General features: G+C 37.8%; 2 protein-coding genes and 1 long non-coding RNA gene across 5 annotated transcripts in view; 2 read left to right on the forward strand and 1 right to left on the reverse strand.

The window, feature by feature from the left end:
* The window catches only part of LOC127844985 (transient receptor potential cation channel subfamily V member 5-like), a 142,088-nt gene that overhangs the window by 72,608 nt on the left and 57,226 nt on the right, over positions 1-12,254 (forward strand). For both annotated transcript variants that reach the window (XM_052375585.1, XM_052375586.1), the window contains exons 5-6: positions 8,711-8,866; positions 9,162-9,316. In XM_052375585.1, the coding sequence (XP_052231545.1) occupies positions 8,711-8,866; positions 9,162-9,316 (311 nt within the window). The remainder of the gene's footprint in view (positions 1-8,710; positions 8,867-9,161; positions 9,317-12,254) is intronic.
* On the reverse strand, positions 501-6,700 carry LOC127844990 (uncharacterized). Of its 2 annotated transcripts, none has more exons than XM_052375598.1 (4): positions 6,242-6,700; positions 3,958-4,753; positions 3,387-3,534; positions 501-3,023 (listed from the first exon to the last, which is right to left on the reverse strand). In XM_052375598.1, exons 1-4 carry the CDS (start codon positions 6,571-6,573, stop codon positions 2,677-2,679), a joined length of 1,623 nt encoding a protein of 540 aa, XP_052231558.1. In that variant the 5' UTR covers positions 6,574-6,700; the 3' UTR covers positions 501-2,676. The 2 variants fall into 2 exon arrangements, with proteins under 2 accessions (XP_052231558.1, XP_052231557.1); XM_052375597.1 differs by having other exon boundaries at positions 533-3,023; positions 3,387-3,600; positions 6,242-6,698.
* Positions 7,144-8,664, forward strand: LOC127844996 (uncharacterized). Its single transcript, XR_008032997.1, has 3 exons — positions 7,144-7,201; positions 7,524-7,615; positions 7,662-8,664. It is a non-coding gene; the product is annotated as an uncharacterized LOC127844996 (long non-coding RNA).

The raw sequence follows: 12,254 nt of genomic DNA on the forward strand, positions 1-12,254 counted from the left end.
TGCTGTCTGCCGTCCGCAGTCTGCCGTCCGCGCCGCGCTAAAACCTTGACATTTTGCTCCAACAGCAAAGTGCTTCCACCTACAACTTTGAAACTTCATATGTAGATGCACCTTGATGAGTTCAACACGCCACACCCATTTTTGGGTCACTAGGTCAAAGGTCAAGGTCACTGTGGCCTCTAAAAAAAAATAATCTGACAAGCTTTCATTTATTCAAAATTGCACCCACAGTTTGAAATTGTATGTTCTTGACTTAAATGTGATGAACAAATGTATAAAAATTCTTGTTGACCCAATCAAATATTGTTACATTTATTTAATATATTAAATAAATAAACTTTTGTATAAACAATGAACTTGCTATTGGTATTATATAACCACTATTAACTTATCTGTATAAAAATAAGATAGCAGATATATACAAGTCACCAGCTTTGGGCTGGTTATTTGACCTTTAATATTAAACTATTCAAAAAAAAACTTTAAATGCTGTTCATACATAATTTTGATAGGTGGGCATATGCCCTCTGTATATTTTTTTTATATTCAATATAAGACATACAAAGTATACATGTATATGATCATGAAACAAGGTGAAACCATGAAGCAACAATAATGTTCAGACATGTTATACAAGATATGCTAATTTTTATATATTTTGACCTTGTGGTTTCCTTAAGCAAAAAAAAAGGTTAATATGTATTTTTTGGTGTCTTTTGATGGATGTTTTTTAGAAAAAAGGAGAAAATTCCAAATCAAACAGAATAGTTATGAATACGGATATACCAATATGAATACGGATATCATCAATATACCAAAGGTTCCACAATTAATTTCAAATATTTGTTGGGATGGTTATTCGACCTTTGATATTAAACTATTTCAATGAAGCCTTTAAATGCTATCCACACATAATGTTCATCAGTAGGCATAATAACTGTGCTCTGTGTATATTGCTATCATCAACATGAAAAGGTTTAAATATTGATTGGGATGGTAGCTGATAGCTAATGCAAGTAATAGTTTGACATCATTCTATTGGTATATGTGCAATGTTTGGCCATTGTTCTAATGTTTGACAGCAAATATTGATACTGACTATCCCATGATGCACACCATTTAATAGTAATATTGACTTAAAATACCATCTTTAACTTTCTCATCCAGGTGTTAATTTTTATTGAAGTATATTGATGATATTTTGTGGTAAAGGTTTAAATAAACATAAGATAAAACAGAAATAACCAGTTATGGAAGTGCACAAATAATTGATTTTTTATTTTAAGGATAAACTGTTAATTGTGTAATAAGATCATATATTCTTTACAAAATGTACAAATGTTATAAATGAGTCGTGTTATGAGAAAAATGGGCTTATTGCATGTGCCTAAAGTGTTGTCCCAGTTTAGCCTGTGCAGTCCGCATAGGCTTATCAGGGATGACACTTTTGCCTTTTATGACATTTTTGTTTAAATGAAGTCTCTTCTTAGCAAAAATTCAATTTGGGCGGGAAGTGTCGTCCCTGATTAGCCTGTGCATACTGCACAGGCTAATCTGGGATGACACTTGACGCACATGCATAATGCCCAGTTTTCTCAGTACAGGACTAAAATTATCACCCATTGAGGTCCTTTCAATAGCAATCAACTGGTTTTATGCAAATTATCATAGACAATTCAGTCTTTTGGTCCATGGAATGCTCATAACAATGATTTAGCAAACATATGTGGATGAGTATCAATATAATATTGAGACCACAATAACTTAAACTTTTGCACATAGCCAAGCATACTTGCAAAAGAAATTTGTGCAACAAATCTTAACAAAACGTGCGGTCCAAGGCAGTAGCTTTCAGCAGTGATAGAAATGAACTGAAGCCCCTGAGTCCTGCACAAGTAAGTTGAAATACAGCTGAAGCCCCTAAATCCTGCACCAGTAAGTTTGAATACAGCAGAAGCCCCTAAATCCTGCATCAGTAAGTTTTAAAAACAGCTGAAGCCCCTAAATCCTGCACCAGTAAGCTTTTGACACAGCAGAAGCCCCTAAATCCTGCACCAGTAAGTTTTGAATACAGCAGAAGCCCCTAAGTCCTGCACCACTAAGTTCTGAATACAGCTGAAGCCCCTAAATCTTGCACCAGTAAGTTTTGATTACAGCAGAAGTCCCTAGATCCTGCACCAGTAAGTTTTGAATACAGCAAAAGCCCCTAAATCGTGCACCAGTAAGTTTTGAATACAGCAGATTAGCCCCTAAGTCCTGCACCAGTAAGTTTGAAATACAGCAGATGCCCCTAAGGCCTGCACCAGTAAGTTTGAAATACAGCTGATTTGCTCATGTTCTTTGATTCATATGAGCCTCAGTCTGTTAAAACTGGGCTAAATTGATGAGTGATAAGTGTCATCCCAGATTACCATAGGCCAATCAGGGACAATACTTTTGGCCAAAACTGGATTTTGGCTAAGAAGAGACTTCCTTTAAATGAAAAATACAGTAAAAGAAGAAAGCGTTGTCCCTGATAAGCCTATGCAGACGGCACAGGCTAATCTGGGACGACACATTACACATATACATTGAGTCTCCTTTTTCCAGATCAAGGCGTATTTTCTTTCTTTCATGAAACAGAACAAGAATGTTGTGCTTTGTGGGCTAATATGATATTCCCATGACTGCTGCAGTTCATTTAACTTTAAAAACCACGATAGTATTTCTGTACTGTCCCACAATTACAGAGTCAGTGTTCCTGTTGAAGCAGAGTGAGACTGGGTGCTTCAATCCGTCTGTTTGTGTAGCCAATGTAGCAAGCTTCCTGGTACCATCTCTGTCCAACTGCATGATGATGTGGGTGGAGAATTCACACACCAGCACCTGTCCAGCATTAGTGACGTAGATACATGGCTCTTGAAGTTCAGGGCCACTGATAGTGGAGAGGACTGTTCCGTTTTTGGCCAGCGTGAGGATCTTGCCCTGGCCTTTTTTGGTGATGTAAATGCGGTCTCCATTTGGACTCACTGCACATTTCCACACTGTATTTTTAATAAAACCAAAAAAGTTTTTAAGCAAAACCTAGAAGAATTATTTGGTGTAGATTTTTAATCTAACATCCAAAGCAAGACTTATAATGATTTCAGGTTATGCAAAAGATACAGGCGCTGTGTACATATTCAGCCTAGGTAGCTCCAGCCCGAGCAGTCTAGTCAGGAGCTACCCTTGTTAATAAGAGCATAAAACCATGCATGACTATGTAGCAGGCATCTTTGACGTGACTGCATATGGCAAGAACAATTTTAACATGATGGGGTTCAACAAGTTAAGCTATATATTCTTTATGTAAAATAAAAGTTGTGAAACCAAAACCTGGAATTTAAATTAATTAATTACATTATTACCCAAGATATCCTCGTAGAGTTTTTTCACTAATTTCCCATTAAGTGTGTAGTGGTACAGCCCTGTTTCAGCTGTGATGTACATGTCGCCTTGGTGGTGGGCCATACCAGTGCATCTTTGTTGCAGGGGAATCTTGGTCCCCTTCACCAGCTGCGAATTGTTCACCGAGATAAACTGGATCATTTGTGTGTAGCCATCATGTACAGTTACCACAACCTGCAGTGTGTTTTGTTTGTATTTCAAATTTGGGCAGAAATTTTGACCCATTCCCAATCTTAAAAAGGTATATTTTTTCCCAATTGAATGCCTAAAATTCCCAAATGAAGGTTTACCAAAGTATTGTTTATAAAAAAATAATTCAACATTAAGTTCATATCTCTCTATTCTCTATCCAGCTCTATAAGTTGAACCTTAGATATATAAATATTATATTGAAAAGGCTTATTCTCAATTTTAAGTATTTTTTAGCTTTAACCCATCAAACCAATTTCCCCAATTTTAGTCATAACTGCCAGATTGGTCCCATGTCAGAGGCCTTAGCCCTATTCCTGTAATAGTGATAAAAATACTGACCTGCTCTGGAGTGACCAAACATATATCCCCTGGAGCGACGGACACATCACAGTGGGCCACTATCTTGAAGCTTTTGTCCAGAAGTTTCAATCTCTGACTGTCTCGATCAGAAAGGAGCACATGCCCATCTGGCAGACAACAGAGAGACATGATGCTGGATCTTTCATGGGAGTCACTTCCCAGTCTCACATTATACTCATGCTTCCCTTTCACAGAGATGACCTGGTCTTGCTGTCTCAAAATTGTCTGTTTCTCCATGCTGCTGTGTTCAATCTTACCTAGACCTGGCAGTTTGGACAACCACTGTTCTATTCCAGTAAAAGGATGAAATGTGATTGTACTTTCAAACGTTACAGAATACTTCTTCAGGTGTGCGTCATACTGCTGTAACATTTCCAGGCACTTCTTACCGGCTATAAATCTTAGTTCCTCCTTGCCTTTTTTTGCAGTGTCCTTGACGGCCTCACAGAATGTTTGTAAGTCCTCCTGCAGCCCGATGAAGGTCTCTACATTGGCTGTGACAGAGGCTGTTATTTTGTTCCTCATGTCTTTAAGTTCCTTTTTTGCGGTCTCTTCTAACTTATCTAAAATTGCGTCAATTTTCTGTCGACAGTCATGTATTTCCTGCAAGCTTATCTCGTATAGAATGTCTACGAATTTGATGTTGGACTCTCCAGCATTTTGCAGATCATTTAGATGCTTTTGAGTTGTTGTTAAGTTTAATAAGAGTTGTTGAATGTCTCCTTCTTTGGTCTTTTTAGCTAACGTGGAGATTAATGCAACATCCATACATAGCCTGAAAAGGATAATTTCATTAGTTGTAGTTTTTATGTCCCCTAGTTGTAGGTTTGGTGGTGATATCTTGCACTTGTCCGTCTGTCATGTTCATAGGTAAGTCTGATTTTGCCATCAAGTTTAACTTGACCAATATATATGTATTAGTGGATAATCATTATACCCATATTTATTTAACAGTAATCTGAAAGTTCAACATGGTGAGATCTTAACAAAAGTCCCTTTACCTCTGTTGTGTTGATCAAATTAATTGGAGGTAAACAATATTTTATATTCAGAATTTAAAATATAACAAGACATCATATTTAATACTTTTATTACTGACAGATACAGGATTAAATTAGGAAATATAACAGGCTAAAGGAAGATGTGCCCAATGTGAAGTAAATTCAGCCAAGTCATTATGGAAAAATAGGTCTTATTCCATAGGCGTGACTATAGACCAACTTGGACATTGGTTCAGTATTGTAAGAAGCTCATTTGTCCATTGTAAAGTCACACAAGGTTTTGTGGTCTCATTTGTGGGAAGGGTAACTCCTGACTAGGCTGCGCAGATCATACATGCCATAATTTTTCAGACCAATTCCGGGACATTGAGTTAAATTGTCCGAGACTTTTGCCGATTTTCCGGGACATGTATAAAATGTAGCGATATTTATAGACATATGCATTTTTGGTACGTTTTTTTTTGTTTCGCATCGTTAATTGCAAATGTTCGAAAGCCTATCCGAAATACACTTGATCTATTAACGTCAAATTAAACATTGCTACTTCCATTACTAGATACAAGCCACGTGTTTTCAGTGTAAGCGTACTAAACATAGATGGTGACGTCACTGTGTTATTGTTATTAAGACTGGTGTGTAACGCGTAGTTGTTGATACGCCTTTATTCATTTATAACATTTATATAATAAAAAATACCACAATACAGTACCGTTAGACATCAAATCAAATCAATTCACAATACATACCACCAATCACAATAAAATAAATTCAACAAAACAGTACCGGTAGATCGTCATTTTTTTTAACCTTATGTGTACTGGGAGTTTAGAACAAGTAGTAGATTAAAGTCAATTAACAACCACATTAAACAATGCCCCTTTTTCGGTTTGACCGCGAACGTGAGACAATCGATATGATAACAGGACCCCTGTTAATTGATCGATTTTGACACGTAGCGTAGTCTGCCTATTCGGGTAGGCATTGTCATGGAGACGCTTCAGATATACACAGATTCGAGGTGCAGTTAAGCCTAAGATAAGGTACATGTATATATGGATTTTGTAAATTCCGGGACATTTGACAGATTTCCGGGACAGCGGGACAAGTTCTTTATTTCCGGGACTGTCCCAGACAATCCGGGACGTATGGCATGTATGGCGCAGATGCACAGACTAGTCTAAGTCTCCAGTAGCTACAAATGTCATTAGACCCATTTTCGCATGACATGGCTCAATTGATATTTGATAAGAGTTTAAACATACCGGTGATTTTGCAGAACACATGCACTACAGCACAGTTCATTGTGGCCACTGCAGAAGTGCTTCAACTTCTTGTTCCTGTGTACCTGGCACTTTTGTAGAAGGTCTGCCTTTGCCTTTGGAACCGGCCAGTTACTCAAATTCTCTTGCCCATAGGTGTCGTGTGACTTGTAAAGTTGAGCATGGGGTTTACTACAGTCCCCGCAGAAAAATTTCACACAGTTTTTGCAATAAACATCTGCCTCGTGAAGTGTGTTCTCGTCTATCTCTTCGCATGGTGAACAGCAGTAATCCAGAACCGAGTCAGAACCCTTGTATCTCCCAGAATACTGCATGTTGTCGCTTTGTATGGAGCTATGAGATCTACTTAAAAGACTGATTTTTTTTACTTCTAATTTCGCAGGGTTGCATAACTCTTCAATTCAACATTCAGCAGTGATATGGTGAAAATGAATATCATATGAAATTGATTGCTTGATCATCATATGATTCCAATGTACCCATATTAGATAATCAGATAAACGAAAAAGCACATGTGTACGAGATTTAAACAATTCTATATGAGTTTTAAACAATTATTTCGTTATCATTTTCTGATACAGTATCTTTGTGTGCATTGCTATCTGCTTTGATGAGTCATCTTCCTTTAATTGTGTCCAGCCCAGTAACAATTTGTCCCTTGATGATGGATGCATTAGTTTGGAAATACATTTATGCACAGAATACACATTGCTTTATCTTACCTTGTATGGCATACTAGTTTTTCATTAGCTAAGCCATGTCCCATGCTAAATGTGTATTTGTACAAACAAGGCTAATTGAGGTCCCAGATTGCCATCACATCATATGTACACAAACAAGGCTAATTGAGGTCCCAGATTGCCATCACATCATATCTACAAACAAGGCTAATTGAGGTCCCAGATTGCCATCACATCATATGTACAAACAAGGCTAATTGAGGTCCCAGATTGCCATCACATCATATCTACAAACAAGGCTTATTGAGGTCCCAGATTGCCATCACATCATATGTACAAACAAGGCTATTTAAGGTCCCAGATTGCCATCACATCATATGTACAAACAAGGCTAATTGAGGTCCCAGATTGCCATCCCATCATATCTACAAACAAGGCTAATTGAGGTCCCAGATTGCCATCCCATCATATGTACAAACAAGGCTAATTGAGGTCCCAGATTGCCATCACATCATATCTACAAACAAGGCTAATTGAGGTCCCAGATTGCCATCACATCATATCTACAAACAAGGCTAATTGAGGTCCCAGATTGCCATCACATCATATGTACAAACAAGGCTAATTGAGGTCCCAGATTGCCATCACATCATATGTACAAACAAGGCTAATTGAGGTCCCAGATTGCCATCACATCATATCTACAAACAAGGCTAATTGAGGTCCCAGATTGCCATCACATCATATCTACAAACATGGCTAATTGAGATCCCAGATTGCCATCACATCATATGTACAAACAAGGCTAATTGAGGTCCCAGATTGCCATCACATCATATGTACAAACAAGGCTAATTGAGGTCCCAGATTGCCTTCACATCATATGTACAAACAAGGCTAATTGAGGTCCCAGATTGCCATCACATCATATGTACAAACAAGGCTAATTGAGGTCCCAGATTGCCATCACATCATATCTACAAACAAGGCTAATTGAGGTCCCAGATTGCCATCACATCATATCTACAAACAAGGCTAATTGAGGTCCCAAATTGCCATCACATCATATGTACAAACAAGGCTAATTGAGGTCCCAGATTGCCATCACATCATATGTACAAACAAGGCTAATTGAGGCCCCAGATTGCCATAACATCATATGTACAAACAAGGCTAATTGAGGTCCCAGATTGCCATCACATCATATGTACAAACAAGGCTAATTGAGGTCCCAGATTGCCATAACATCATATCTATAAACAAGGCTAATTGAGGTCCCAGATTGCCATCACATCATATGTACAAACAAGGCTAATTGAGGTCTCAGATTGCCATCACATCATATGTACAAACAAGGCTAATTGAGGTCCCAGATTGCCATCACATCATATGTACAAACAAGGCTAATTGAGTCTCGCTCTTGGAGGGTGTAATACATGTGCGGGGACGAGTTTTGTCACAGATCAGCCAGTGCAGTCCTCACAGGCTTATCAGGAAGGACACTTTCTGCTTTTATAGATTTCTTCATTTATAGGAAGTCTCTTCTTAATGAAGGTCCAGTTTAGGCTGAAAGTCATGTCCTTGATTAGTTTGTATGGACTGCTCATTCTAATCTGGCACGACACTTAACCAATAGCCACTTAGATAATCTTTTTAAGCATTTGTAGTCCCTTAGAAAGTTTCATTTATAAAAAGGCTCAGTTTTAAATTCCTTTCTGGCTTCCACTATGGCAATGTTTATCTCTAACACTGATTGTTCACTCTGTTCCAGGTGAGAGTTGTCTCCACATTGCGACCGTGTACGGTGACTTTGAGTCCGTGAAGCTCCTTGTGTCTAACGGGGCCTACATCAACCAGAGGGCCACGGGACGCTTCTTTCTTCCAGAGGACCAGAAGTTGGGCCTTACTAAGGAAACCAACTATCAAGGTATTTTCGTGGGTGGGTGGTAATACCCCCCTCCCCCTTAAAAGCTCACAATAAGAACATTGTGTTCAGGTGAGCAAAAAAGTCATTTTCAGCTATAAAAGGGGTTACAACTCTGAAGTGTGAGAGTGATTTTATCAAATTCATTCGGTAAGTCTTTCAGTTTGTTGGTCTGTGTTAATAAGATGTTTTAAGTTTGTAAAGTAAACTAGTTTTTTGCAAGTGATTAAATATCAAATAAAATTTCTACAGCAATATTAAATCCAGTTGTGCAAAGCTTTGACAATTTCACTTCCAGGCTATGCATATTACGGAGAATACCCGCTGGCGTTTGCGGTGTGTTTTGGCTATATGGACATTTATGACTACCTCATTGACAACGGCGCAGACCCCAATCTACAGGACTCGTTTGGAAACACCGCGCTCCACATGGCCGTCATCTCGGACCAGGCGGTATGCTGGCTATACAAGCTTGTCCTGATTGCTCTTGGAAAACCTGTCTAAACGCATGTGCCTAAAGTGCTGTCCCAGATCAACATGTGCAGTCTGCACCAGCTAATCAGGGATGACACTTTCCCCCCTATATTTGATTTCACTGGATTTTCACCTGTTACAGGAAAATTCCATTAAAGTAGAAAATGCAGACTGCACATGCTAATCTGGAAAGGCACTTTACACAAATTCATTAGGCCTGGATTTCCCAGAGCAAGGCTAAATTGTTAAGAAATTGCCATAAGTATTCATCAAATGGAGAAGATGTATCTCATGTAAGACATGTCTCCCTACTTCAAAGGTAAAGGTCACACTTAGGCTTGAAACGTCATATTTTGGCATCACACAGCTTGTCTGGGATGTGACCTTATCATTCATCATTCAACTTTAACTTTTACAACAAATATGCACATTGTGGAGAAGGCGTATCATGTGCAAGTTGTGCTCCCTTATTGCAGAGGTCAAGATCAAACTTAAGGGTCAAAAGTAAAATTAGAGCATGGAGCAGCTTGTAAAATAAGTAAGCAGGTATCTGGGAAAACTTGGTGAAGTGTGGGTGTAAAGTAACGTCTTTGATTACTTGGTGTAGTGTGTGTGTGTAAAGTAACGTCTTTGATTACTTGGTGAAGTGTGGGTGTAAAGTAACGTCTTTGATTACTTGGTGAAGTGTGGGTGTAAAGTAACGTCTTTGATTACTTGGTGAAGTGTGGGTGTAAAGTAACGTCTTTGATAAGCCTGTGAGGAATGCTTATCAGACACTTTCTGCTTTTATGGAAACATTTTCAAAGGAAGTCTCTTCTAAATAAAAATCCAATGTAGGTAGAAAGTTGTGTTCTTTATTAGCCTGTGTAGAGTGGGTCAGCAAATCTGGGAAGATACTTTACATTCATGTATTAAGCTCATTGTTCCCAGAGGCTGAATCATTTTTATGCAGTCTTGACAGTTGGCTTGATATTGTTTGACGGGCATTTACTCTTTTTTATGCCCCCCAAGGAGGGCATATAGTGATCGGACTGTATGTCCGTCTCTCCTTCCGTCACACTTTGCGTTTAGGTTTCTCAAAATGCTCATAACTTCTATGTCCCTTGAGATATAACCTTCATATTTGGTATGCATGTGTATATGGACAAGGCCTTTCCATACGCACAAAACTTTTGACCCCTGTGACCTTGGTCTTGAACTTAGGGTCGGCGTTTAGGTTTCGCAATCTGCGTTTAGGTTTCGAAAAATGCTCATAACTTCTATGTCGATTGAGATATAATTTTCATATTTAGTATGCATGTGTATATGGACAAGGCTTTTCCATACGCACAAACAATTTTGCCCCTGTGACCTTGATCTTGAACTTGGGGTCCGCGTTTAGGTTTTGAAATCTGCGTTTAGTTTTAGAAAAATGCTCATAACTTCTATGTCCCTTGAGATATAACCTTCATATTTGGTATGCATGTGTATATGGACAAGGCCTTTCCATACGCATTTAGGTTTCGAAATCTGCGTTTAGGTTTCGAAAAATGCTTATAACTTCTATCAAAGCGTTTATAGGGGGCATATGTCATCCTATGGTGACAGCTCTTGTTTCTTTATTTATAAGAAACTTGTTTGTTGATTTTACATCTGGAAAATGTTTTCTTCTACTTTACATACAAATACTTTAGATTATATTTTAACTAAAAGTCAATTGAGTTAAAATAGTACATGTTTTGTGACCTAGCTAGAAACGTGACCTAGGTAAATTGCAAACAATCACCATCTTTCATTCCTATTGATAAGTCTGATAACATTATATCCTCGTTTGATTATATACATAGTTGTTTCAAAGCAACTTCCCGATTGATATATAACAGTTATCTAAGTTTTGATTATTAAATTAAATAAAGATCACAGCAACTTCCTGATTGGCATTGATATTGTGCAATCATTAATTTGCACAAAGATTGTTACTGAAATTAAGGAAAATCACTGCCACTACTTGTAAAAATTGTAATTTAAAATATGGTGGATGGTAATTGCTGATGTGAGTGTTAAAATATGGGTAAAATCACATCCATATATGTGGGTCAATTTTCATCCATATATGTGGTCTCCACAAATCATATTTTAAATTGAAACATATTACGTGAAAAATGTAAGTGGGATGGTGACCAAACATATGTAATTTCCTATAATAATTTTTTAAGAAAAGAATAAAAATGGAATCATGTATTTTATTACATCAATAACAGAAGTTGTCCAAAAGCTCAGTGATTTCGGTTTCATTTAAGCAACAACATGGAGGGTCAATACTTTTTATGCCCCCAGATCGAATAATTGGGAGCATATTGTTTTTTGGCCTGTCTCTCTGTCATTCTGTCACTCTGTCATTCTGTCCCAAAACTTTAACCTTGGTCATAACTTTTGCAATATTGAAGATAGCAACTTGATATTTGGCATGGATGTGTACCTCATGGAGTTGCATATTTTGAGTGGTGAAAGGTCAAGGACAATGTCATCCTTCAAGGTCAAAGGTAAAATATATGGCTTCAAAGTGGGGCAGTAGGGGGCATTGTGTTTCTGATAAACACATCTCTTTTTTTTTTAAAGTGGTTCATCAATCTAAAAACTGAGATAGAAAGTGGTTCATCAATCTAAAAACTGAGATAAAAAGTGGTTCATCAATCTAAAAACTGAGATAAAAAGTGGTTCATCAATCTAAAAACTGAGATAAAAAGTGGTTTCATTTATGTTCTCCATCCTTATCAGAAAGAACCCTAAGACAGGTTTTTGAAAATGAAATTGGTGTCCAAAAAATTGGTGTGTCCAAAAATATAGATGTATGTTAAGTGTTTCCCAGATTAACCTCTGCATTCCGCACAGGCTAATCAGGAACAATACCTTCGGCTAATATAGAATTTGTATGCCC

Source organism: Dreissena polymorpha, chromosome 9 (genome assembly GCF_020536995.1).
Source record: "Dreissena polymorpha isolate Duluth1 chromosome 9, UMN_Dpol_1.0, whole genome shotgun sequence".
In the NCBI taxonomy this organism is placed as follows: domain Eukaryota; kingdom Metazoa; phylum Mollusca; class Bivalvia; order Myida; family Dreissenidae; genus Dreissena; species Dreissena polymorpha.

Bases quoted from the DNA above. Each gene is read 5' to 3' on its own strand.
- LOC127844990 (XM_052375597.1), bottom strand. From the start codon at position 6,573: ATGCAGTATTCTGGGAGATACAAGGGTTCTGACTCGGTTCTGGATTAC. The intron at 4,754-6,241 runs GTATGTTTAAAC...TATCCTTTTCAG, and splicing joins TGTGTTCTGCAAAATCACCG to GCTATGTATGGATGTTGCAT. The intron at 3,024-3,386 runs GTAATAATGTAA...TTAAAAATACAG, and splicing joins ACTCTACGAGGATATCTTGG to TGTGGAAATGTGCAGTGAGT.